The sequence below is a fragment of the Marmota marmota genome, unplaced genomic scaffold (assembly GCF_001458135.2).
Source record: "Marmota marmota marmota unplaced genomic scaffold, marMar, whole genome shotgun sequence".
NCBI lineage: Eukaryota > Metazoa > Chordata > Mammalia > Rodentia > Sciuridae > Marmota > Marmota marmota.
In genome coordinates this window covers 331,013-358,169 of record NW_026000241.1, presented here as the reverse complement: position 1 = coordinate 358,169, position 27,157 = coordinate 331,013, and the positions used below count along the sequence as shown (strand labels likewise).

The following is a 27,157-nucleotide window of genomic DNA, read 5'->3' as shown; positions in this document are numbered from 1 at the left end:
CGTGGAGAGTGCAGAGCATTCATTCGTTCATGCTCTGACGCAGGCCTGCTCTGTCCAGCATGTCCTGACACTGGGCACACCAAGGAAGATGTCTCAGCCCTGCCTTGGAGCTCAAGGTCCCTGGGCCACACAGATGCCCAGCTAGCCAAGGAGAAGAAAAGTGAAGGACTTTGTAAGGGGGGGTGGGCCGGCAACAGTGGACAACCACCCAGGAGGGGAACGGTGCTCCCGCCTGGCTTCAGAGATGGAAGGTCTTCCTCCAGGTAGCTTTGAAGGGAGCACAGAATTGGGGGAGTCCTCCTGGGGTCATGGCAGTGGGGCACCTAGAAACACCAGCATCTGTACAGCCCCGTGGCCCGGCTCTAACCCACTCTGCCTCTGAATGCAGGCAGAGAGCAGCACCGCCTCCGAGCTTTATGGAAAAAAAATGTGCGAACATTCGCTGAGCATCTGCCCTGTGCTTGGTGTTGTATTGGGCACTGGGAACATGGGAGTGACAGAGGGTGAGGCCCCTGTCCTTGTCTACTTTCCTCTAGTCATTGCATTAGTGTATTTTCATTATAACTTACCTGAGGCTGGGGAGCTTTATAAAGAAAAGAGGTTTGTGTAGCTCACGGTGCTCGAGGTTCAAGGGCGTTGTGCTGGCATTGGCTCTGTTCTAATGAGGACCTCAGAATGCACAGTGTCACAGTGGCAGGAACACATGTGAGGGGGAAAGAGCAAATCAAGAGACAGGAAATCAAGGAGAGGGACCAGCCTTTTTTTTTTTTTTTTTAAGTAACAACCCTCTGGAGAGAACTAACCAGTCTCCCTCCCTCCCCCTCCTGACACACCGGATTACCTTACTCCCTTCCGGGGCAGTGCCCCAATCACCTCTCACTAGCCCCACATCTTAGAGGTCCCACCACTTCCTAATACTGTCACTCTGGGGGCCGGGCTTCTGACAAATGAACCCTTGAGGGACAAATGACATCCATTGCCTAAGTCACACACTACACTAACCAACAAATGGTTTCTCTCATAACAAGTTCCATGCAGGGAGAGGAAGACTCAGAAGGAGACAATCAAGGAAGGCTTCCCTGAGGAGGTGACCGTTTAGCTAGACTCTTAACTATGACTAAGAATCCAGTCCTGTCACCGATCAGAGGCTTCTTATGGGGACAAAATGGGAGAGTGGACCTGACGAAATGTCTCATAAGTGGATAGGCTGATGGTCGAGACAACTTTAGAGAGAGGCAACCAGAGTTCGAGTCTTGCATGCGGGTCATTTCCTTGGAGTCCCTCCCCTGTCCTTCCTGGTTCTCCCTGTGGTGGAGGAGGTGACTTTTGGAAAACTACATTTCCCAGGCTCCTATGCGCACTGGCTCCCTGCTCTGTTCAGCCAATGAGAAGCTGCGGTGGGAGTTTGGGGGCGGAGTCGGAGAGGAGCCGGGGGATTTCTCCCGCAGTCTCTGCTCCAGGCAGTGACCTCGCCTGGGTGGCTTGCCTGCCGGGTGGCTCCAGCTTCCGGGCTCTAGTGACACCGCTCTAGTGACCCTGTCCCCTCCCTTTCCTCTGCCACCCTGGGTGGTGACAGCTGTTGCTATTGTCTGAATGGCCTCACCGTCCCGGGCTCTCTTTCAGCCTCTCCCCCTCCGAGGGACCATCTAGCGTGGCCTCGGTTCCCCTCTCAGCCTGTGGGGACACGCCGGCCTCTGTCCCTTGGCCCTTCCTCCCTGCCCTTCCCTTGGTGTCCCCGACGCCACACGGCTGTGGGAAGGCCCACTCTCTGAGCTCGTGCCCGGACCTTCACGACGGCCGGGGAGTGAGCGCTAGGTCGGCTCGGCTCGGGACGGGAACCGAGGCCACCCGTGAGGTTCCGTCACACGACTGGGACGCGGAGCCGCGAGGCCCTTCCTGCAGGCGCATGGCGTGGCCGGGCCGGGCCGGGGACGGCTGCGGAGGCTGGAGGCCCAGGCTGAATGAGCCTCCCTTGAGGGGGTGGACGCAGGTGCCCGCAGCACAATGCCGCTGATTGAAGGCCCGTCCGCGGCCGCCACCTGCCAGAACAATCCTCGGGCTCTGGCTCGGCTCGGCCCTGAGGGGAGGGGCCCGGCCTCCCCAGGGGAGCGCTGGCTGGGAACAGCTGCTCCGCGCTCAGCCGGGATCGATTTCCCTTCAAGTGGCCCATTCTCACTAACAAAGGGCTCGGTGACCCAGGTGGCTGTCCCTGCCCCCTCCCCTCCAAGCTGAGGATGTCTCTCCGCTGGAGCTGATTTTTCTCTTTGAGATTCATTTCTTTGAAAGACCTGGAAAACTCGAAAGATGGACTGAGCCGGCCCCTGGTGTGCTTGCCCGGACTCCCCCAGCAGATCTCTGCCTCCCCCGCCCACGCACAGTTATCGCCTCCACTGTGTCCATCCCCCTGTCCCCGCCAGAAAAATTCACACGATGAAGTCTTGAACCCCAGCATCCCAGAATGTGTCTATATTTAGAGATGGGGCTTTAAAGAGGTACAGCTCCCCCTCTGGACCCCAGGTTCTGTATCACAGACTCCATCAACTGCAGATCAAAAAAAAAAAAAAAATCTAGAAAGTTCCAAAAAAACAAAACTGGAATATGCTATCAGCTGGGCACTACACTGAACCCACGGACATGTAGACACACCGTGCTGTGCTGTTGGCCATTTCTTAGGTCCCCAGTCCCCTCCAGCCCTCAGTTGAGCATTGCTCAGGCCCCGACTGGTGGGAGTTCTGTCTGTAGCCAGCAATTGTGAGTCTGTAGTGAACGTGCTCACACACGCTGCTTGTCTTGTTCCCTAGACAATAGAATATAATGACTATTTTCATTGCACCTCCATTGTGTTAGGTACTATAAATTATCTAGAGATGATTTACAGGAGGAGATGTGTAGGTTTTTTTTGCAAACTCTTCCCATCCAGGACTTGAGCACCCATGGATTTTGGTATCCCAGGGGTGCCCTGGAACCAATTCCCTGTAGATACCAACAGAGGCCTGTAATCAATTTAAATGAGGTCCTTAGGGTGGCCCTGAGCCAATCCAACTGGGGTCCTTACAAGAAGAGGAGATTAGGCAGAGACACACACTGGGCGGAGACCCGGTGAAGACACAGAGAGAGGCAGCTGTCTGCGAACCCGGGAGAGGCCTCAGGAGGAACCCGGAGGCTGACATCTTGATTTCAAACTCTCCAGAACCAGGAGGCGTCCATGTAAAGCAGTGCAGCCTGCGGCCCCTCATCCTGCAGCCAAGCAGACTCTTGCACCTGCCCGTGGTGGTCTCCCGAAGACCTGGACTCCTGCCCGGGTCTCCTCATCACGGTGTGGGCAGAGTCCCCTGGGAAGCAGCTCCCTCACAGGGCGCAGTGAAGAGGATCCAGAGAAGCGGCCAGGCTCAGAGGACCTGCAGCTGGAGACTCCCCAAGCCACAGAAGCCACACTGAGGGCGATGTGCTCATCTGTTAGGTCTGTCACCATGAGGCACAGCTGTCTCTCGGTACCTGTGGGGAGGGATGGTCCCAGGACCCCCAGGACACCAAAGTCCACAGCCGCTCAAGTCCCTTATATAAAACCGTGTGGAGTTCGCACAGCGCCTATGTGTCCTCCCATGGACTTAAGTCACCTTCGGTCAGCTTCTCATACCCAAGACCGTATCTCGGACCATATCTCAGACTCAGTGGCTTAAACAACTTCACTTCTCATAACTGTGGACCCTCCGAGTCTGAAGTCAGGGTGTCGGCAGGTGGCTCCTTCCCTGGCTTGCTGACAGCTGTCTTCTCCCGTGTCTTCCCTGGACCTGCCCTTGGCAAACATCGGGGTCCTGATCACCTGTTCTTATGAGGACCCCGTTCTACTGGGTGAGGGCCCACCTTAAGGACCTCATTTTAACCCAGTGGCCTCTTTAAAGACCTTATTTCCCAATGCAGTCACATTCTGGGATTGGGACTTCAACATGTGAGTTTGGGAGGGACACAATTCAGCTCCGATCAGAGGGAGAGAAACGCAGCCACTGCCTGCCACCTGCCTGGAAGGAATGAGGGGTAAAAGTACCCCCGGGCTCGCTCTCTTCTGCCCTCCTGCTTCCTGTGGCTGTCCCCTTGGGCCACACTTTGCTGGGAGCTGGAGGGCAGGGGAGTCTGGGGGGCGTGGGGGGCGGGGGTGCTGTGGTCCTAGGCAGTGTGTGGTTTGTCTGTCCCACAAGCAAAGTTTCACGCATTGGAAGCTTGGTTCCCAGTGTGGCTGTGGGAGAAGGAGGAACCTTAAGAGGTGGTGGCTGGTGGGAGGTCCTTGGGTCATGGAGAGGGCTGCCCTTGGGACCAAGTGAAGGGAATATTGGTCTCCTGGCGTAAGTTCTTGGAGAGCAAGATATTATAGTCTGAAGATGACCCCCGGGTCTCCCCACCTACTTTCTGCCTTCCTATATAATCTCTTTCTTCTGCACCGGTTCCCATATTGTGATCTGCCATGAGGTCATCACCAGAGGCCAAAGCAATGAGGCACTTGATCTTGGACTTTCATGTTCCAAAACTCTGAGCTAAATAAACCTTTTTTCTTGATAAAGTATCAAGCCTCAGGTATTTCATTATAATACCAAAAAAGATGGAATCCTACACAGGGGTCAGGCTTCTGGAGCCCAGAGCAGATGCAGCAGTACAGAGATTGGATCTGGGATGGGGTGGGTGGAGGACAAACAGAGAATTTCAACTCACCTCCCAGCCTCCCAGTTTGACCTTTGACTCTTCACTGGACAATTCTCAGGAACCTCTGTGCCCCCTGTCTCCTCCTACTAGGGTGGAGCCTTGATGAGAACAGGGATCTCTCTCTGTCTCACCAGCAGCAGTGTTCCCAGAGCCCAGAACAGTGCCTGGTGCAGAGCAGGTGCTCAACAAACACCCATGGGAGCAGCAGATGTTCTCTGTCCGCCAGGCCTTTGCCTGTGCCATCCCCGCTGCCTGGAACCCTTTCCTCCCCACCCACAGTCTCCTGTCTGTCCATCCAGACTGTTAGCTAGCTGTTGCTTCTCCCAGGAGTTTGTCCTCACACTCTTGATATGGGCTCTCACCGGGCCCATATCTGCCCGCCGCACACCCATCACACTCTGTTCTAATTGCCTCTTCGCCGAGTCTCTGCCTGGCTCATCTGTGAACTTGGGGAGCTCACGGTCCTGTCTGCCTTGCAAGGAAAACAGCCGCAGGCGTTTCTGGAGCTCTCACTTTGAACCACGGCTTTAAACACTTGGAATATATTCGCTCACTGCATCCTCAAAACGCCAATGTCACCGTCACCTACCGCCTGTTTGAGAAATAAGGAACCCGAAGCTCAGAGACAGTAAATAACTTGCCCGATGTAACACAGCGCCAAGATGGAAATTCAGGCGATCCGGCCCGTCTTTCTGTGCTCCCAGGCAGCACACGTTTATCATTCTAATTCCACAAGCAGCCACATCACATTACAGTGCACAGTGAAGCCATTTTAATGTCTGAACATCATGACGTCGGCACTAAGTGTGCTCTTCCAGCTGGGACACGGGATAGTTCAATTACTAGCCAAAGGTCACACAGCAGAGCTGGGATTTGAACCCAGAGTCGGCTGAGCCTTTGAGACTCTGGAGTGTGTGTGCAGAGGTACAGCCAAGTGATAAAAGGTTTGGGTAACCAAATTAACCCACCTCCCCAGGGGCGCACGTGGTACCTAGCAGGAAGGAGCCCTTGGGAAGTTGGTGGCAGGCAGTGCTGGCACCTGTGCCCCATTGAGTTATTAGCTGGCGGCCTGATGCCCAGCCCCCCACCTCGGCCTCGCCATCCAGCCTCTGAGCCTCCCTGCCTCTTCCCTCCCCACACTCCCTGCCTGGGATCCTCAGAGCAAACACCTCCATTTTGTGCAGGGTGTCCCTGGCTGTCGGCACAAAATGCCTCAGCCAGCCACGGAAGATAAATTTCCCCCATGACGACCTTTTCCACGCGCCGCCGGATTGATTTCAGAAATCCATCCCCAGCCCACAGGCCCAGCCCGGGCCCCGCTGCAGGCACTGATCGCTGCAGATTTATGCCCTGGCCAGAAATTGAATTCCTGTAAGTCGAGGGAAGTGTCTGAAAAAGCTCAGCCTGCCTCATTTTTACCTCTGACAAACTTGAGGCGAGAGATTAAACCCCGGCCAGTGTCTTCCAGCTGCAGAGACCTCGGGGGCAGTGGCGGTGGCGGAGAAATGACCCCGCCGCGGGCATTTTTTCTACCATTTCCTGCCTTTGGTTGGGCTTCCCAGGGCTGAGAAATAAAAAGCCTTCAGACCTTGAGGGCTGTGTGGTTGAAGGAAATTCCCGTTTCTGACCGGGCTCATGGTAGAAAGGTGACCTGTTCTGTGCACCCAAAGACAGGATTCTGGGTCCCTGTGGCAGATAAGGAGCTGGTCAGAAGGATGGGAAATAAAGCCACTAATTTACGCCGGGGACAGCGGGGACACACCTGCAATCCCAGCTACCCGGGAGGCTGAGGCAGGAGGATCACAAGTTCCAGGCCAGCCTGAGCCATTTAGCAAGACCCTGTCTCCAGACAAAGAAGAAGGGCAGGGGGTGCAGCCTAGTGGACCCCTGAGTTCAATCCACTCATTTATCTGCATCACCAGCCACCCCCTGCCCCAGCTCCTGAGCCCAATTCAGCCCCGGTGACTTGGTCCGTGCTTATTAAGCGTCCTGGGGCTGTGACAGGGAGAACTCAGAGAGTCTGCAGAGGATTCCAGAACCCTCACTCCCACCCCCTGTCAGAGCCCCGAAAGCCAGGGAGGGAGAGACAGAGAAATCAGTGACAAGTGCAGGAAGGAAGAAACCGAGTCTTTCTGGAAGTTCTCTCGGCGGCCTTGAAAAATGAGCCGTCTGATGCAAATGTGCTGCTTGTCTTTGGTTCCAAAGCCCCTAAATATTAAAGAAATGAATCCTTGATGTCTACAAAGAAAGGATCAAAAGTGAATCTTTCTGAAAGGAGAAGAGCTTTTATGTCCCTGTGAACTTTTCTAGATCTCGCCTCTGGCAGGGATGCCCACAGAACATGGGGTGCAGCAGGATGCAGAGCTAAATGATGGCGATTCACGGATTCATTCATTGGGGAAATCTCTCTGCATTCTGGGCACTGGGCTTCCGGCTGAGGGAATGGCTGGGGGACATGGGGACCTAGTTTTTGCCCCCCTTTTCTTTTCTATGAATGGAACTGAGGACCTCATGCATACTAAGTGCCCGCTCTACCACTGAGTCACACCCCCAGTCCAGTTCCTGACCTTAAAAGCTACTGGGGAGCCGGGCGCCATGGTGCCTGCCTGTAATTGCAGCTACTCTGGAGGCTGAGGCAGGAGGAATGAACGTTGAAGGCCAGTCTGGGCAACTTAGTGAGACTCTGTCTCAAGATAAATAAAAAGGGCTGGGGGTGTAGCTCCGCGGTAAGGCATCCCTGAGTTCAGTCCTTGGTACCATTTTTAAGAAGCATTGGAGATGGGGGCTGGGGTGTGGCTCAGTGGTACTACTTGTCTAGACCACATGAGGCCCTGGGCTTAATCAGCACTGAACGAAAAAACAAAACAAAACATGTGGAGCATTCTACAAAATTCCTCAGTAGTCCTCAAAGCTGTCAAGGTCATGAAAAATAAGACTGAGAAACTGTCACCGACCGCAGGAGACTAAGGCGATACCATAACTCAAAACAGCATGGTATCCTGGATTGGATTCCAGACCAGAAAAAGGAGATGAGTGGGAAAATTCAAATGGAGTCTGCATTTAGTTAGTAGTAATGCTGCCGTCTCGGTTGTGAGGGATGTGCTGAGGTTACGTAAGATTGCCACCACAAGGGGTGGGCACGCGGGCGCTCCTGGCACCTTGTGTAATTTTCTTGTACATCTAAAGTTATTCGAAATAAAAAGTTTATTAGCCAAAAAAGAAAGAAAGGAAAAATCAGCAGAGGATCTGCAACAATTCAGGAACTGTGCCGGTTCAAAAGCTCCAAAGACCAGGTGCATCCTGTGTGCCAGGCACTGTCCCCGCTGATGTATACTAATTCATGTCACCCTTACAGCACTCTGGGAGGCCTAACCTCCCAGGATCTGGACTTTGAGATGAGGCTGTGATTTAAACACTGTTCTAGAGTGTCTGCCCAGGGTTCCTGTGCTGTATGCTTGGACCCCAGAGTTGAGGAGGTGGAGCCTTTAAGAGGAGGAGCTTAGCAGGAGGTAATTAGGTTCTGGGGGCATCACCTCCAGAAGAGACTGAGGGCAGTATCTCAGGACCCCAGTTGGTTCCTGGGAGATTGAGTTGTCTAAGAAGAGCAAGCCTGGCCCCTGAGTCCCTCTTGCCTCCCGTCTCACGGGGGATCTCACAGTTCACATGCACACCCACTGTGGGGATGCCATCTGCCAGAAGGCCCTCCCCATGGCCATGCTTAGAACTGTGAGACAGGCTGGGTGCGGTGGCACCCGCCTATAATCCCAGCGGAGGCTGGGGCAGGAGGATCCTGAGTTCAAAGCCAGCCTCAGCAACAGAGAGGCACTAAGCAACTCAGTGAGACCCTGTCTCTAAATAAAATACAGAACAGGGCTGGGGAGGTGGCTCTGTGGTTGAGTGCCCTGAGTTCAGTTCCCAGTACCCACCATCTCCCCAAACAAAAAAGAACTGCAAGAGAAATACCTCTCTTTTCTTTACGAAGAACCCAGCCTGAGGTGTTTTTTATGGCAGCAGAAAATGGACTGATACGGATAAGGAATCGGAGGCTAAGGAAGCCACAGAGAGGGGCTGGGAAGGTTGCTCAGCAGTAGAGCATGTGCTTGGCATGCGTGAGGTCCTGTGTTCAGTCCTCACCCCTCCCAAAAAGTCACAGGGAGGTTAAACCTATTGTTCAGGGTCGCACAGAAAGGAGCAGATCAAAATTTGGACCCGAGCAGCCTGTTCTGTTGGACTCTTTAACAGCCGCCTATAAATTCACAGATATTTATTGAGCAACTACTATCCCCCTTCAGGTGCTAGAGAAACTGAACTCTTACAGGCCTCTCAAGGGTTTTAATTCAGGAAATTAGTTATACAGACGGTGGAGGAAATAAGAAACTAAACCAAGGATGGAAAAGAAAATCAGAATGGCAATAACAAAGGAGAACGTCTGTACCCCTAGGAAGAAAGAAGAGGTCAAATACACAGAGCCCAACATTGGGACTCAGGTGGGACTTGAAGCCCCAGCAGAGACGCAGCCACAGTCAGAGCGCAGGAGGCACAGGAAGCAGAAAATACACAGGCTTCTCCTTTGTCCCACCCTCCGCCCTCCACGAGCGCCCCCCATTGGCTGATCCTTCCTGGAAGGCAGAGAGCACGGGACTGTGGGTAATGTAGTTTCCAGCCTTGTAGGACAGGGGTGGGAAAAGGAAAGAGCAGGTGGTAGATGGGCAGCCCTCCTCCTATGTCCTGTGCTGGATCCTTTTTTTCTATAGCAGCAGATAGAGCAGGAGAAAATTCCACCGTCAAGCAGCTTGCACTTACTTGAGTGTGTGCTTGCATGTGTGTATGTGTGTGCATGTAGGTGGCTAGAAGGGAAACAGTTTTTTATTTCCATTTTATAACTGACAGAAGTAAAGTGATCTTCTTGGGAACCTACAAAGAGGAAGGAGCAGATCCAGGACTTGAACATTCATCATGGCTCAATCTTGTCGAGTTCTTATGAGGATTCGTGAGAAATTGGCTGCAAAGCATTTAGAACAGGACATAGCTCAGGGAATGTGTGCAATAAATGGTAGCTGATATTTACTGTTGTTGTTGTTGCCACCACTGTTGTGATGCTAAAGGAGATTTTCACATCGCATAGTCACAGTACTCTGTATATGTTGGGGGCAGCAGCATTTTAGGGGAGAGCTGTTTTAGACCTTTGCCTATTGCTGTAACAAAATACCTGAGGCTGGATAATGTATGAAGAAGAGAGGCTCATTGAGCTCACAGGTCTGGAGGCTGGAAGTGCAAGATTGAGTCAGTCTGTTGGCTTGGCCTCTGGTGAGAGCCTCGTGGTGAGGCATCACAGAGTGGAAAGACAGCAGAAGAGGGTCACCATGGTGAGACAGGAAGTCTGAGCCGCCCAGGGGTTAGGCTGCTATTTTTATAACAACCCATTCTCATGGGAACTAATTCAGTCCACGAGACATGATGGCCTCAATGACCTGGTACCTCCCCCAGGCCTCACATTTAAAGGTTCCACCACCTCCCACCAGCACCAGACCAGGGACCAAGCTTCCAGCCCCACAGGCAACACTTTCCCATCATACTCAGGCTGCTGCAGGGCCCAGCCCAAGTCTAGGAGCTCCTGCCTGCTGAGGCCCTAGCAGGTTCCTCCATGATGGGGGAGAGGCAGGTGTCCTGGACAGTACAGCATGGACAGGATATGCCATCTGGGGACAGGAGAGGGGAGGCCACGGGGCAGGACTAGCGTCTGAGCTTTGTACTGGCAGCGCTGAGGGCCGCAGGGGGGTCTGAGATGGGGGAGACACATCAGAAGGCAGTTCTGGGGCTGGGGGGGGCTCAGTGGTGGGGCGCTTGCCTTGCATGCATGACCCAAAAGATGGAGTCATTCTCATTTCCCCTGTGTTCCTTCCACCTCCCACCCTCCTTCTGCAAACCTCTGGCCTCTGCCTTCATATCCACCACACGTCTGTCTCAATATGTTCATCATACAAGTCCTCGTCATTGTTCAACCCTTTGATGAGGGGAGGGCAGAGGACAGCACGTTCAGAAGACCTGGGGTGATGAAGAGCTTGGGGGAGCTGGGCACTGTAATCCCAGCTGCCCAGAAGGTGAAGCAGGAGGATTGCAAAAAAAAAAAAAAAATGGGCATTTCATGAGACTCTGTCTCAAAATAAAATCAAAAGGACTGGGGATGCCGCTCGGTGGTAGAGCATCCTTGGTTCAGTCCTTAATATCATGGAAAAGCAAAGTGTGAGGGTTTGCTGAAGAACTGAAAGGAGGCGCGTGAGACCTGGGGGCCCTGGTGTGTGTCTGTTTCCTCCCAGAAGGGTCTCCCCAAAAGAGGGGCACTTGATTGCTGGGGTGCAGGTGGATTGTGTACTTCCTCAAAGCAAGCTTGTTTGATGACTGATGGTGTCAGGATTTGCAGTCCTAATGCAGATCTCTTAAGCTGTCTTATAAACCAGGCCACACACACTGGGCGACACGCACACCCGGTGGCTTGTCTTTGTCAATTCTCTGACTCTCTCTCCACCCTGCCCCCTCTCTGCGGTGCTGGGGGTAGAACCCAGGGTCTTGTACGTACTGGACAAGTGCTCTACCACTGGGCCACACCAGCCCCAGCCCTGCCTTTATAAACTCTTGAACAGGGCAACCGTCTGTGTGCTGAGGACTCCAGGCGGGAGAGTCAGGCAAACGCAGAGTTGTGTCTCTTTCCATTTTTCCCCAGAAAACCTATTTCATTTATTTTATTTTTCATTTATATGATGCCACAGCCTTGAAGCATCTTTGAATATAAGGAGTGGCCTCAATTAGGGCTGGTGGCCGGGGAGCATATTAGAGTCTTCTGCTTGGGTGGCTTGGAGGGTGTATTGTCCAAGTTCTTTTTTTTTTTTTAAATATATTTTTTAGTTGCTGATGGACCTTTATTTTATTTATTTGTATGTGGTGCTGAGAATCAAACCCAGTTCCTCACCCAGGCTAGGTGAGCGCTCTGCCCCTGAGCCCCAGTCCAGGTTCTCTAGGGGACAGAACCGACACGTTGCACATATAGTTATGAAAGGGGCTTCACTAGATCCACTCGCAGAGCCGAGGCTGGCTGGACCCACGGTGGCCGCCGCAGGCTGGAGGGCCAGAGGAACCCTGTCCAAGGAACCCTGTCCAAGAACTCTGTCCAAGGAGCTCAGAACAAGAGGGGCCACCGAGGCAGCCCTGTCCAGAGCTGAAGGCCTGGGAGGCCCCTGGAGAGGCACAGGTGTGAGCCCACATTCACAGAGGCCGGAGTCAGTGTTCACTGACTGTGACATCCCGGAAAGGAGACGGCCCCAGTTCAAGAGGAGCGCAGCCAGCTCCTTCCTCCCCGTTCCCTCCGGGCCGGCTGAGTGGACGGTGTCACCCACATTCAGGGCGGGTCACTCAGTTCACTGACCCGAATGCCAATGGCCTCTGACCCTCCTTCCCAGACACGTCCAGAGTGGGCTTTTAGTGTTTTCCTAGGCAGCTCTCGATCCAGCCAAGGGGACAATCAAGATTAGCCATCGCGGTCTGGGGCTGTGGCTCCGTGGTGGAAGCTTGCCCAGCATGTGGGAGGCCCTAGGTTCCATCCTCAGCACCACCTAAAAAGAATTCAGTAAAATAAAGGCATCTGTCTGTCCCCAACTAAAAAAAAAAAAAAAAAAAAAAATTATAAAAAAGATTGGCCTTCGCAGAGGGTTAGCGGTTGTCTTGTGCTGCTGCCCTGGAGGCCTCTCAAGATGGGTTAATTAGGATAAATGAATGAATGAACAAATGGCTGGGCGTGTGTGTGTGTGTGTGTGTGTGTGTGCGCGCAAATAGATGAATGCATGAATTAATGAATTCGTGCCCGCACAGGTCCCCTGCCCCTGCCACCGGGTTCTCGCAGGCAAAGCCCCGGCAGCTCAGGCCCAGGGAGGCCGTGACTCTCGGCCTCCAGCCTGGCGCAGGAGAGCTGATATCTTCTTTAAGGCCTGTCAAGCTTATCACTCAGGAGGGATTTGCCCAACACCTTGAGGCTTGACAAGGGCAGCCTGCTATTATCTCAAGCCCTCCAAAGGGACGTGGCCCCGTCACGGCTCAGTCGCAGCAGACAGGCATGTCCCTGATCATTCATCACGGCCCTCTGCCATCCTGCCAGGCAGGGAGCAGCCAGGGCTGCTGCTGAGCTTGCCTGGCGCCTGTCTGCCGCCTCATCTCAGATGGTTCTTCCCTGTGAGGGACGGAGGCCAGTTTGGTGGCAGAAGGAGAAATTCGTGGTGGATCCGAGAAGATATTTGCTCTCTGTGTCCTTCCCCCCCCCCCCCCCCCCCCCCCGCCATTGTGACTCGGGCTTACAGGAGAATTGGAGGGAGGAGGTGCAGCAAGTGGGGGGACTGACTGTGAAGTCAGACCTGGGCCTGAATCCTGGCCCAAGACTGATGAATTTGACCTCTCTCTACCCTAGTTTCTTCACCCTTAAGGAGGGAAAATAACAGCAACTGCTTCACAATGTCCTTGTGAGGATTAAATCAGTCCATTCACACAAGGCGCTGGAGGAAACGTCTGATTCACAGCGAGGGCTATGGCTTAGATACTGTTTGTGCGCCCAAAGGTTCCTGTGTGGGGGCTGGGCCTTCAGTGTGGGAGGTGTTTGGAGAGCGTGGACCTTTAAGAGGCGGGGTCTAGTGGGAGGAGCTTAGGTCCGTCGGGGGTCTTGTGGGACCTCAGGCTCTCTCCCTCCTCCTGCACCTGCCCACAGCGCTGTGATGGATACCAGCTGCCTGGAGGCCCTCAACAGAGCAGGGCTGATGCGGTCACCGTGCCCTTGACCCTTCAGAACTGGAAGCTAAATAAACATCTCTCTTCAAAAGTCGTCTGCTTCAGGTATTTTGTTAAGTGAACAAATACAATAAGAAACAGGGGCATTAGGAAGTGGGCACAGGCTGCCTCGAGAGATGGTAACCCATGGCAGGAAGAGCGGAGAACTTGGCAGAAACCTTGATGCTTGAGCCCCAGGGGTGGAGAAGGGTTATTTTGGCCATGAGACGGGGCACAAGGGTCGGTGGAAGGGGGTCAGACTGCGCAGAGGCCGGAGAGGAGAAAAGCGCCGTCCATTCCAGGCAGGAACCGCAACTAGGAAGAGGGGGCGGGGCGGGTAAGCCGTCAAGATGCCTGTCAAGATGGACCGGCCCCCTCCCCCGCCCCCTGCCGGGTTGCAGCACATGTTCTGGGTCGGGACATCGGCGGGACCACCCGGGTTCGGGATGGAGCCGTGTCTCCTCTCTCCCACCACCTTGATTCCATAAAGTTACTGAAATCAGCCTTTGGAGACTTACAAGGGTAGCAATAAAAATAATAGCAGTGGCCAGGCGCGGTGGCACACGCCTGTCATCCCAGCGGCTCTGGAGGCTGAGGCAGGAGGATCGTGAGTTCAAAGCCAGCCCCAGCAAAGGCAAGGAGCTAAGCAACTCAGTGAGACCTTGTCTCTAAATAAAAAAAATCTTAAAAAAGGGCCGGGGATGTGGCTCAGTGGTTAAGTGCTCCTGAGTTCCATCCCTGGTACCTAAATAAATAAATAGCAGAGGGTCTAGGAGTGGAGCTCAGTGATAGAGCACTTGCCTACCAGGCACCAGGCCCTGGGCTTGATCCCCAGCACTGCAAAAAAATAATAATACTAGTTACAAACACTTATGTAGCACTTCCTATATGATGATGTTTGTTCTAATTGTTTGTGTATTATTAACTCATGGCATCCTCCAGCAGCCTTGTGAGGTAGGGATAACTAACACGTCCATTTCACAGATGAGGGAACTGAGGCACAGAGAGGAGAGCGTGGACCTTTAAGAGGCGGGGTCTAGTGGGAGGAGCTTATCCACATTACAGAGCCCAGGAATGGTCAAGCCACGACCCCAGGACCCTGGCTATCTTCCATCATTCAAGTAGGAGTAATAAACATCTAGGGGAAACAATGGTTTCTATCGTAAGGATGTTGTCTGGAAAGATTACGGGTGACATCACACAGAATCCTTTTTGGGAGGACCGTGGGAGAAATCCCTGCCTGTTCTCAGTACCAAAAATAGTTGAGCCTTCTCCTGAGCATCTGGTGTACTTTTGTTTCAGGACACTGGGAACCGCAGAAATGACCAGCGTTCTCTTTTCTAGTTGGCTGCTAAGGAGCTTGGAGCCAAATTTATGGCCCAACCATATGCTGATGGGTTGGGTTCTTCAGGGATGAGTTTTTCTTAGTCTCATTTCTGGCTCTGTCTTATGTCCCTACTTTTGTTTTCCTCCCCTTACTCCCCTGGAAAAAAATTAAAAAAAAAAAAAAAAAAAAAAACGGGCTTTAAAAGAATCCTAACAAGAACCATGGGTTGGCGGTGTAGTTCAGTGGCAGGGTCCGCACCCTGCAGGCCCTGGGCTCCACCCCCTTCCAAGATACATGTTCACTTTGAAGATTTGGGAAAGGAGATAGAGATGATGATAAAAATTCCTGTGAATCCCAATTTTTAAGGACTGCATAATATTCCATCCTGTGGATGCATCTTAAAATTTTAAATCCTTCCTCCTGTTGTCAGGTAATTGGAGGAAACAATTCTAGTCCTCCAGATCCAAAGAAGCACTTTAGTTAGCATCCTCAGAGCGGTCCAGTACGTGCCCCTGTGATTTCCATGGGCTGGATTCCTGGCCTTGGATTGGCTGAATAAAAGGCAAGTACAGACATCTCAAAGCCTGAGCTGTGGGTTGGCGAACGGCCTTCCAGGAGTGCCTAATCCCTGCTCTCTCGCATTTAATTGGAGCTATCGTGTGGTATTTTACAGATCCTTGTAACCCACTTAGATGCTTTTCTGGAACAAGGCAGGATACAAATAAATATATAAGCCCCAAGCCACATCTGCTTCCTGATTAAATTATCCAGTCTCAAACACCATGATATCTTCATTTTATTAAACCCTTGCTCTCTTCCTGTTGGCTAATCCCTAGCAGCCAGTGCTCAGTGAGGGTCTGTCCCCGGGATGCTGGAGTAATCCCTTCACCCTGGCAAACACTTAAAATTTTTTTTTTTAGTGCTGGGAATTGAACCTGGGGCCTCATGCAGGAGGGGCGAGCACACTCCCGCTGAGCCACACCCCAGCCCACGGGGGAGGTTTCGGAGCTCAGATACAGACAGCAGAGCTGCAGACATGATGACCCCCGGCCCAGCCAGCCTTGAGGAAAACTTCCCTGTGTGTCTCCTGCTCAGTTCACTCTGGACCAGTGACGGAGCCTGGTGCTTAATTGGGGCGGCAGCCTCAGTGAAGTATTTGAAAAATCCCAGCCAGAAGAGACGATTTGAGGAATTGCTACTTGAGTGCATAGCGTACCCTCTCAGAGCCCATTAGCAGGAATATTAGGCTGGAGGCAGAGCTCGGCAAGAGAGCAGTTGGCTTCTCCTGAGCATTTGCCAATCCGAGGTGAGGCGGCCACCCCACTGGAGAGTTCTGTACCCAGAGAACTCACGGATTCTCACACCCGCCATCGTGAGCATCTCCCCCAGGATAGACCACTTTATCCCTCCGGCTGTGACCTCTAGGAGTTCATGACTTTGGTTCTAAGCTAGACCCAGTCTAGGAGAAATGGCATTTGGACTTTCAAACACTGAGCCCTCCAGGACATTCCCATGGCTCCTAGGGACATGAACTCGACTGCATATTTGAACTTAAACCTGCCGGGCAAAACTCGGGATCTTAGCATGCTGAGACTTGGCAGCCAAACCCCAGGCATTTAATTATACTGCTGCAGAGAACACTCCTGCGAAGTGCGTCCAACGCAGACAATTATTTTAGGAAAGCCACGGAGGCCTTCTCTTCGTGCCACTTAAATCTCGCTTCTCTTTTACAATTCAATATTTCATATGTTGAGAGAAAATGCCTTGTTTGCTTCAAAGGACATGTTAGGAAATGTAGGAAGGAGATGTTAATTATGTTGAGCTGGGCTGCTTTGTTTCTGCACAAATGAGAATCTTTGGCGGGGTTCTGACTTAATTGCTTGGGGATTGGAGCCAGGGGAGGATGTGCAGGGATGCTTGGGCTCCTGTTCATTGTTTTGCTTTGTGTTGTCTTTAAAGAACTGGATTTGTCTTGAAAAGAGATGAAACTAATGCTGCATTCTTCTAGAACAAAGGGAAAGCCTTGCTGGGGTCATCCTTCTTGTCTTGGGCTTCGCAGGGGAGGACTGGGTACAGACGCAGTCAGCCCTCTCTATCCCTGGGTTCTCCCTCCGCCAATTCAATCATCCGCAGATTGAAAATATTGGAGAGGAACTGCTATGTACCGGACATGCACAAACTTTTCCTTCTTATTGTCCCCTAAACAGTACCGTGTAACAACTATTTCAAAGCATTTATGTTGTATTAGGTATTATAAGTCATCTAGAGAGGATTTAAAGTTTACAGGAGGATGTGCAGAGCTTCTGTGTAAATACTGTGACCTTTAAAATGAGGGACTTGAGAATCCTCAGCTCTTGGTATCTGCGGGGGTCCTGGAACCATCCCTCGCGGATCCCAAGGGATGACTGTGTTTGCCTAGGCGGAGATCCCGGGAGGAACCAGTGGGGACGCAGGGAAGGGAGGGAGGAGATGAGGGAGATTCACGCAGAGCCAGTTAATGAGCAGGTCGCACCCCGGGCCACTGGAGCACAGTGCCTGTGGCTCTCCTGGGAGACTTCGTAGGACCTCAAAGTTCTCCCAAGGAAGAGGCAAGAGGATTGAATTATCACTAGCACCTTTGAGTCATTGTTGACAATGCTGGGGGGAGGCCCTGCCTGTCTGTCCAGTGCAAAGGCTGAATGCACACTGACCACCAAAGGAGGCCCTTGGCGGTGGGGAAACCTGGGCACTTCCACACTGAGCCAGTGTAGACTCCACCCAGCTCAGACCTGGCGCAAAGAAGGCTGGGAAGAAGAGTTACCCCAATGGAGGGCATGTGGTCACCTAAAGGAGGGGTTCCCAGCCGGGCATGTTGGCACACATCTGTAATCCCAGAGGCTTGGGAGGCTGAGGCAGGAGGATCACTAGTTCAAAGCCAGCCTCCGCAAAAGTGAGGCCTAAGCAACTCAGTGAGCCCCTGTCTCTAAATCAAATACAAAATAGGGCTGGGGATGGGGCTCAGTGGCCGAGTACCCCTGAGTTCAATCCCTAGTACCCCAGCAAAAAAGAAGGGGTTCTCCTAATTTCAGCAGAGTATATGTAAGATACAAATAATGACTCATTACAATCGTTTTGGATGGTGTTTATGAATGGTTTGTTTTCCTTATAAATTAGTGGAGGAGTCAAGCTCATCTGTACAATTATATCATTAGCTCACATTCCAATAAGCTTTTTAAAAAAAGACTTTATTGAGCGGGGGAGGACAAGGTGGGGCAATGTTGGAGTCTCGGCGATTATTCCTGACTCCCAGGCGGGCTTGATCTAGCTCGTGGGATGGCCTCAGCTGGGGGATCAGAACGCGGTGGAAATGATCCATTTTTGTGGCGCTTTGTTTCTCTGTAAAACATTTGCAGTTTTATCAGAATTCTCTCGCGCTCATAAGAATGCATTCCAGAGAGGACTGGAATTTTCTATTTGCCATCTCTATGGCCACTACTCATCATCACTTGCCTGGACACATGCAGTCACCTCTGCTGAGCCTCCCTCCTTTGTATCCCCCAACCCCAGCAACAGCTGGAGGTCACTGTGAGCACCCAAGTCAGGGCGCACCCCTCCTTGACTCAGAACCCTCCATGGCTCCCGCATCATCCAGAGAAGCCAAAATCCTTGCTGCAGGCTGTGGGGCTGCGCTGTCCCCAGCCCTCCTCTCCTGGACGACCCCGAGGACCCCCTTGCTCCTGCCTCAGGTCCTGCCTCAGGCCTTCCTCCTTACTCTCCCCCCTGCCTGGAACACCCCTCCCTACACAGCCCTGTGCTCCTCTCTCTCCTCCTTCAGGTCTTAACTCCAAGGACACCCAACTTCGCAACCTGGGGCCTCCCCTGCGTCTCCCTATCCATCATCCTTGGATCCCTCCTCTCTGATACTCATCATTTAAAAATAGTTGATGTTTACTTATTTATGTCCATCCCCCCTTTAATAAAAGCACCCAGATCAGCTCCTGTGTGTGTGTGTGTGCACACGAGCGCACGTGTTTTGTTCACTGCTGCGTGTGTCTTCGGCATCTGAGGTAGAGATGTCACAGTAGGAACATGCTGATGATTTGTTGAACAAATGAGATCACTGTACCCTATTAAAAAGAAAGGGATCTGCTTGGGACCAAATCCACTATGTCTGAGGATGTTCCGGGGACCTGACTTGGGGTCTCGGCTCCATCCAGTGAGTTCAGCTGACCCTTGGTGTCTGCTGCACCTTGTGGGTCCACTGAATTGACCAAACACGGACTGAAAATATTTTTTAAAAATTATTTATGGGGACTGGGGTTGTGGCTCAGTGGTAGAGCACTTGCCCAGCGTGCATGAGGCCCTGGGTTCAAGCTCCAGCACCACATAAAAAAACTAAATAAACAAAATAAAGGTACTGTGTCCATCTACAACTAAAAATATTTTAAAATATATTATTTATGTCCTGAGCATGCATAGACATTTTTCTTGCCATTGTTCCCTAGACAATACCATATAACAACTATGTACATAGCCTTTGCGTTATATTCGGTGTTATAAGGCATCTGGAGGTGATTGGAAGTCCACAGGGCGATGTTCTAGGTTCTGTTCTATGCAAGTACTCCACCGGTTTCTATGGGCACGTGAGTCCCTGCAGATGCTGGTGTCTACAAGGCATCCCGGAACAAGTCTTCAGAGATACCAAGCAGAGACAGTACTCACTGCCTTTTAACAGCGTTCCTTAGGCTCCTTCAGATATTATTCAGGATTTGGGGGTGTCCAAAATGTCCCTTTCTCTCTCCGCTTCTTCTAGTTTCCTCAATCCTGAAATTCATTTCAAATGTTTGTTCCTGGGGACGCTTCCTCTAAGACCCCAACCCTGAGGAAGAAAGACCCCTTGCTACTCCTTGCTACTCATTTCTTCAAAACATTCTCTTCAAAGCATCACACGGGTTCTAGAAGCATCATTAGGATTCCACGTCTGATGTCTGTCCTCGCTGCTGGCTCTGTGGGCAATGATGGGTGCTCCCTCCTCCCCTCTCCTCCTTGCTCCTTTCCCAGACCCCATGCCTGGCACAGAAGAAGCTCTTACTAGATATTTCCTAATAAGTTTGGAAATTTTGGCTTGAGTTCCCTGATGGACCTTAGCACGGCCAAGACTCTGATAAACCTTACAATAAAAACTTATTTCGCCCAGCAATGCATGAAATTAACCTCAGAGCGCCCTTTCCCGGCGCACCTGGTAAGATTGCCAGTGTTCCAAGGAGCATGGTTTGGAAAACAGTCATAATTGATCTCCAACATAAACGGATCCTTCATTTAAGAGACAGCTGAAGGTGATGGCTTTCATCCAAGAACCTGAAATGTCTCTGTGAGCATTTTATCTCACTTTGGCTATGATTTTGCCTGGATTTCTCCAGGTGCGGTGGGGTGGGACAGCAAGGTTCATGTGTCCAGAGCCCACGCATCACCAAGGGCTGGAGGAGCAGAGAGGGAGGCCCACACCTAGCAGGTCTATGTTCTAATGGAGGTTATGGAGGTGGCGTGTGTGTGAGGGAATGCGTTCCCGGCTTGGGGAGGAGCTCAAATTCCACAATTCCTTGCTTTGTTCCTTAATCCTGCCCTACGTGGGTCTTGTCATCTATAAGTGGGGCTCCTTGAGGAATGACTGCGGTCACACTACAGCCCACACTCAATACATGGTCCCGCCCATTCCAGGCATCCAGCAAAGGGCATCTGTCATTTCCAGGGACCCCTCTTTCTCTCCCAGCAAGATCGAGGGGGGTCCCCCATTGGGCTCCGGCTCTGACCTCAACCTCTGGTAGACTCTCTTCCAGAGTCCAGAAGAGGGCTGGCAACTGTACACCTCGGCCCAGGCCCCTGACGGCAAATGCATCTGCACAGCTGTGATCCCGGCTCAGAGCACCTGCTCCCGTGATGGCCGGAGCCAGGAGCTGCGGCAGCTTATGGAGAAGGTAGGAAACTCCAGGTGCCACTGGGGAAGACGGTGGTGCTAGGGACCGAATCCAGGACCTCACACACGCTAGGCAAATGCTTTACCACCAAGCCACATCCCTAGTCCCGATGGATATTTTAATTCAACATCTGCTACCGCTTCCTGGGGAGAGAAGCCAAGAGCCTGTAGTCAGGGAGAGGAAAATCTCAGGGGCAGGACCTGAGTCTTGTCCGCGAGCCCAGGCCCCACTGCACACGCTCCGTACAGCCTTTAGTGCACCTGCTGATGGCGTTCTGGGCCTCTCGGGGACCTCCCCCCACTCCTAGAAGAAATCTCCTGTAAAGACTTCTTCTCCCTCTGATCGTGGTTGATGTAAAGAGGTCCCATCAATCCATCCCCGAGGTATTTCAGTGCCCTTTGGAGACTGACGGCCATTACCCACCTGAACTGCCCGTTGGTCACTTGATGCCAGTGATGGAAAGGACCAGGGCTCTCCCAATGCTCCTTCGATAGAGGAAGCTGAGGCTTGGCAGAGAGCAGTGTCCAGGGTGTCCTCCACCTGTTGCTCTTCCTACCCCGACACCGGTCTGCCTTCCCCACCTGTTTGAGACGTCCATGTGGTGCCCTCTGATTGTTGATAATGGCTGTAAAAATGTCTGTGGCCCCCAGGGGGCTGGTGTGCTGCTGAGTTTCTGAGAACTTCCAGGGGCCCTGTGAGCGGTCACACAGGACAGTCTGCATTCCTCCAAGGGACCAGTGGTGTCTGAGTTTACCTTAGCCAGTGGGGTTCAGTTTGGCCGTGGGGTTCAGTTTAAGAAGGTGGAATTTACTTTAGGCAGGTGGGGCTCACCTTAAGCAGGTGGGGTTCACTTCAGCCAGGTGGAGGGGGAGCTGGAGGACCCTCAGGCTGAATCAGAAGAGGCCAAGGCAAGGGAATTTTAATTTAATCATCCAGCCAAAAGTTTTTATTTAGCATCTACTTTGGGGCCAGAACTGGTCACTGGGGATTTAGTTAGCCAAGGACAAGCTAGACACTGACTCTACCTCTGAGGATCCCATCTGAGGAGGCAGATGTATAAGAATGTTCCAGATAGCTGGGAAGAAAATCCCTGGGCAAGGGGAGTGTGAGCAAGCCAAGAAGGTCAGGGAGACTGCTGGGAAGTGATGCTGAAGTTCACACCTGAGGGATGAGCAGGAGCCAGTCTTGGGAAGATGAGGGGAACAGTGGTGGGATCAGCATGTGCAAAGGCCCTGAGGTGGGGAGGAACTTAGAGCCTCTGACAACGGGAGGTTAGAATGGAATCATCCAGGAGGGAAAGCAGGTAAGGGAGCAGGACCAGCCTTCACAGGATCTGTAGGGGAGGAAGTTCACCTGATTTCTTTTTGGAAAGCTCTCTCTGGCCGCTATGGGGTGAACTTATGACAGGGGGTAAGGGTAGAAGCAGGAGAACAGGGAGCAGGTGGGAGGTGGTGGGAGCCAGGGGATGAGGGGGGCAAGGAGTGGACATGCAATTGGGAGGTTGCTAGTAAGATGCCAGGAGAAGGTTGGTTGGGTGTTTGTGTGGCCTCTGGCCCTGCCAGGTCTTTTCTGTGACGTCTCTGGGTTACCGGGTGGCAGGAATTTTGGCCTCCAGAATTGTCCCCACTCCTAGGTCCAGAATGTGTCCCAGTCCATGGAGGTCCTTGAGTTACGGACGTTCCGCGATCTGCAGTACGTCCGCAGCATGGAGACCCTCATGCGCAGCCTGGACGCGAGGCTCCGGGCAGCCGATGGGTCCGTCTCGGCCAAGAGCTTCCAGGTGGGTCCTTCTGGGCTCAGGCCAGATATGGAGGGAGTGATTGCGATTGGTCTCAGTAGATCCAAGGGCAAGGTCATGTCTGGGAAGAAACAAGGGCTGGCTGGGCTCTGGGTCCAGTATGGGTCAAACGTCAAGGGCCAGGGTACACCAAAGACAACGGGTCTGTGGTGAGGACTGGCGACCATTCTACCTTGGCGGCAGGAGCTGAAGGACAGGATGACAGAGCTACTGCCCCTGAGCTCCGTCCTGGAGCAGTATAAAGCGGACACGCGGACCATCGTGCGCCTGCGCGAGGAGGTGCGGAATCTCTCCGGCAGCCTGGCGGCCATCCAGGAGGAGATGGGCGCCTACGGGTACGAGGACCTTCAGCAGCGCGTGATGGCTCTGGAGGCCCGGCTCCATGCCTGCGCCCAGAAACTGGGTACGCCTTGACCATTGACCCTGACCCCTGACCTCCATGTCCCCCACCCCAATACCACCTGTGCTCCGAATGTGGGCACTTTTCAACCTCTGACTTCTAAACCTCAACATTTGATTTCTCTATCCAAGGCCAAACCTGGGTCCAGAAACTGGAAATGATCTTGAATGATCTTGACCCTTGACTTCCCACCCTGCACCCCCAACCGTGCTCTACACTGGGACCAGATTTCTGCCCCTTCTCGCATCCCTGGTCCTTGCCCTTCCCAGTCTGAGCCTTGCCCTCCTCCCTTGGGCTCTTCCCATTCCTACCTCATTCCCTCTGTTCCTGTCCCCAGGCTGTGGGAAGCTGACTGGTGTCAGTAACCCCATCACTGTCCGGGCTATGGGGTCCCGCTTTGGCTCGTGGATGACTGACACGATGGCTCCCAGTGCCGATAGCCGGGTGAGTGACAGTGCCCAACCCAGGGACCAGCTTCTGGGAGGGACATGGTCCGTGACTGCCCACAGGTACCCAGGGACTCCACACCAATGACTCTTGTAACCAAAGTGTCCTAAGGGATCCTCAGCATCCTTAGACCTTCCCTTGACTGTCTAGTGACAAGCAAGTGACCAAGGACCCTCTAGCTCTGTAAATCTAAGATGGCGTCAATGTTACTAGGTGATATAATGTTATGGAGCCACTATTGTATATGTGTCATTGACCAAAATGTCATATGTAGCATAAGACTGTATGGCTACAGTGACCCATGCCTTTCCTGCTCAGTGACATTTGGACTTCCAGTGGCCTCCTTGGTCATGACTGCCCATCACTTTGACCCACAAGAACCAGGAACAAACTGCCCAGGGACTATCCTGCACAGTGACCTTCCTAGTGACTGATATAGGTCACTGAACAGCCACTAAGTATCATAGACCACAGGTAGTAATAAGCCTGTGATCATTGGTCTCCCAGGGATTATGGAGGTTCAACCAATTGGTTGGCTTGGAAATCAGGCTTGGATCGCGTTCCCCTCCTGCCATTTCTCAGCTAGGGAATCTTAGGCAGCATCCTTAATGTCTGACTCTGATTTCCTTATCTTCAAAATTATTATAATTTCAGAATTAAAGTTCTTAAGATTCTTAGCACAATACTAATTAATATGACAACAAGGACAATGAAGACAATGTTGGCAATGAAGACAATGTTGGCGATGAGGAGGACATGCCTAGTTATCTTATTACAGGGGTTACCCATGGGCAAAGAATTCAAGGGACCCTCAGTGACCACTAGCCACCAGTGTCCAGTGATCAGTGAATTCCTAGGCTAGGAAGTCCCCAGGGAGTGCAATTTCCCTAATCCTTTGGGATCAAGCACCACCCACCTAGTGTCTGTTACTCATAGTCACTGGGTCGTGAGTGGTCAGTAGAAAGCCCACGACTGACCATGTAGGTGGCATTGGTCTTTGATGACCATCGTTGAGTCCTGAATGGTTGCTGGGACCCTTGGGTCATTGACGCTGGTCCCTCCAGTGACCAGAGGCTACTCTCATAGGTCTGGTACATGGACGGCTATTACAAGGGCCGGCGGGTGCTGGAGTTCCGCACTCTGGGCGATTTCATCAAAGGCCAGAACTTTATCCAGCACCTGCTGCCCCAGCCATGGGCGGGCACGGGCCACGTGGTGTACAATGGCTCCCTGTTCTATAACAAGTACCAGAGTAACGTGGTGGTCAAGTACCACTTTCGCTCGCGCTCCGTGCTGGTGCAGAGGAGTCTCCCTGGGGCTGGCTACAACAACACCTTCCCCTACTCCTGGGGTGGCTTCTCCGACATGGACTTCATGGTGGACGAGAGCGGGCTCTGGGCCGTGTACACCACCAACCAGAACGCGGGCAACATTGTGGTCAGCCGGCTGGACCCGCACACCCTGGAGGTCATGCGGTCCTGGGACACTGGCTACCCCAAGCGCAGTGCTGGGGAGGCCTTCATGATCTGTGGCGTGCTCTATGTGACCAACTCCCACCTGGCCGGGGCCAAGGTCTACTTCGCCTACTTCACCAACACGTCCAGTTATGAGTACACGGACGTCCCCTTCCACAACCAGTACTCCCACATCTCCATGCTGGATTACAACCCCCGGGAGCGGGCCCTGTACACCTGGAACAATGGCCACCAGGTGCTCTACAATGTCACTCTCTTCCATGTCATCAGCACCGCTGGGGATCCCTAGGTGCCTCCGCGGCTCAGGCTGCCCCACGTGGGCTGCTGGGGCCCTTCCCACTCTGCCTGTGTCCCTTCAAGTTTCTGTCTCTGTGGTGCCCTCTCCCCACCTTTCTGCACACCCAGCTTTCATTCTCTGCCCTGAATTCCTATCAATGCCTCTTCTCCATTTTCTCTTCTCCTTTATTGATCTCTGCTTTTGATACTCCACTTCTTGGTCTTTCTGCCTTTTATTGATGTCCCTCCGTCTCTTTCTTTTCATTGATCTGACCCCCCAGTTCTCTTTCTGTCTCTGTCTCTCTTTCTCCCCCTCCCCTCCTGCTCTTTGCCCCCCACCCCCGCTCTTCATCCTCACTCCCAACCCCCAGCCCCTGGAGTTGAGTGCATGGATCTTTTTTTTATTTACACTTTTTTCTTTCTGGGTTGCTGGAATAAACGGGACCTTTGACATTTGACGCTTTGGTTGCTCTGTGTGTCCATTGGTGGCTGAGTTGGAGGTGAAGCCTGAGCTTGCAGCCCCATCCCCACTGAGCCCCTGTCCCATTCAACCAGGGGCAAGCAAGTCCAGCCTGGAGCCCCCCTTCGCCAGGGTGAGCCCTTTGGGGAGACGAATGAGGAGATCTGATCCAAGGTGTTTCAATCAAAAGCAATTCGTTTAAAAGCAATTTCATCAAAACAACTGAGAATCCTCTAACAAGGATGGAAATTGGCCTCAAACAAATATTCCCTGTCGCTGGCTTTTCACTCATTGATCCATCCAGTGCTTCGCTGAGCTGTCTGGCAATGTTTTAATGGGTTTTAAACAATTTGGCTACTTTTAAGAATCTGGGTATGAGAGGTTAGGGCCCTGCCAAATTTATCCCCTTTCTTCTCTTTCAGCTTTGTAATTTGAAAAATTGTTTCTAAACAAGTCACCCCAGGTGGGCTTGCTCTGGTGGTCTGGCCGTCAGTGGAACCCAGCACATTCCATGCCTGGGGCCTATGTGCAGGAAGGGGCTGGGCCAGGGTGCTTCCTAACATGGGGACCAGACTCGTGGCCAGGCAGACAGGAGGAATCAGAGGAGGAAAGAGGTGCAGGGTCAGGAAGAGGCTGGCAAAGTAAGAGGCCAGATGCTCTGGAGCCTTAGAAACCTAGCTAAAGGTAGGGCTGAGGGGCTGGAGGTGTCACAGAAGGGGGGAGAACAAAACCGAGTGCTTTTCAATACCTCGTCTGGTGAGCTATGTGAGGCAGGCTGAAGGGATGAAGCTGGGGACCAGGGAGGTGTCAAAAGTTGAGGGGCAAGCGGGTAGGACTGCAAGAGGGGTGGGAGAGTCATCCCTAGGGCTGTTTTTTTCTGGAATGGAGGTGAGAGGATGGTTCAGGGCTGCCCCCACCCTCCACGTTAGCCCCTCAGGTGGTCGACCCCATGTGAACCCAGAGCAGAAAAATCTTGCAAAGGGCCCCACTGGCCCAGAACCCACTCCTCTGCGGCCACAGGAAGGTGGTGGCGCTCCTCCCAAAGGCTTATGTCCCCATCTCTAATTAATGGCCTTCCTGATTAAATCATCTCCGCTTTGCGCTGGCATCTCCGGGAACTTGGACACGGGGGCCATATTGGGAATGAACCCCATGAATAATAAATGGGGCTGCCTAATGCACTCATTTAAAACCAATTTTTAAAGAAATTCTCCAGAAGAACAATTAATTTCCATTTAAATGAACAAGTGTGACATCAGAAAAGGACGGGTTCCTGGGTTAACACCTGAAGCAGCACTTTGATCCATACCAACTGAAAAAACAAACAAAAACGTCACAGGTCTGGGATGCTCGGAACACCTGTACCACCCCCCACACACACTTACATTTATCTGGAGGCAGATTTCCAAAGTGAGGGGACATGGTTTATCCATCTGATACTGAACCCTCCAGAGTAGGGTCATGACTGGAGGATGCTGATTCAGCCTTTGTCCAGAATATGCTGAGACACAGAGATCCAC

At 52.5% G+C, this 27,157-nt stretch overlaps 1 protein-coding gene and 1 long non-coding RNA gene across 2 annotated transcripts; one reads left to right on the top strand and one right to left on the bottom strand.

The window, feature by feature from the left end:
* Window positions 1-226: 226 nt before the first annotated feature.
* Window positions 227-20,807, bottom strand: LOC125613695. The gene is made up of 4 exons (XR_007344237.1): window positions 20,634-20,807; window positions 9,898-9,904; window positions 403-412; window positions 227-236 (listed from the first exon to the last, which is right to left on the bottom strand). It is a non-coding gene; the product is annotated as an uncharacterized LOC125613695 (long non-coding RNA).
* Olfm2 (olfactomedin 2) lies at window positions 20,150-25,635 on the top strand. Its single transcript, XM_015489589.2, has 5 exons — window positions 20,150-20,781; window positions 22,415-22,561; window positions 22,763-22,982; window positions 23,317-23,423; window positions 24,513-25,635. Exons 1-5 carry the CDS (start codon window positions 20,773-20,775, stop codon window positions 25,188-25,190), a joined length of 1,161 nt encoding a protein of 386 aa, XP_015345075.2. The 5' UTR covers window positions 20,150-20,772; the 3' UTR covers window positions 25,191-25,635.
* The last annotated feature ends 1,522 nt before the right edge of the window (window positions 25,636-27,157 follow it).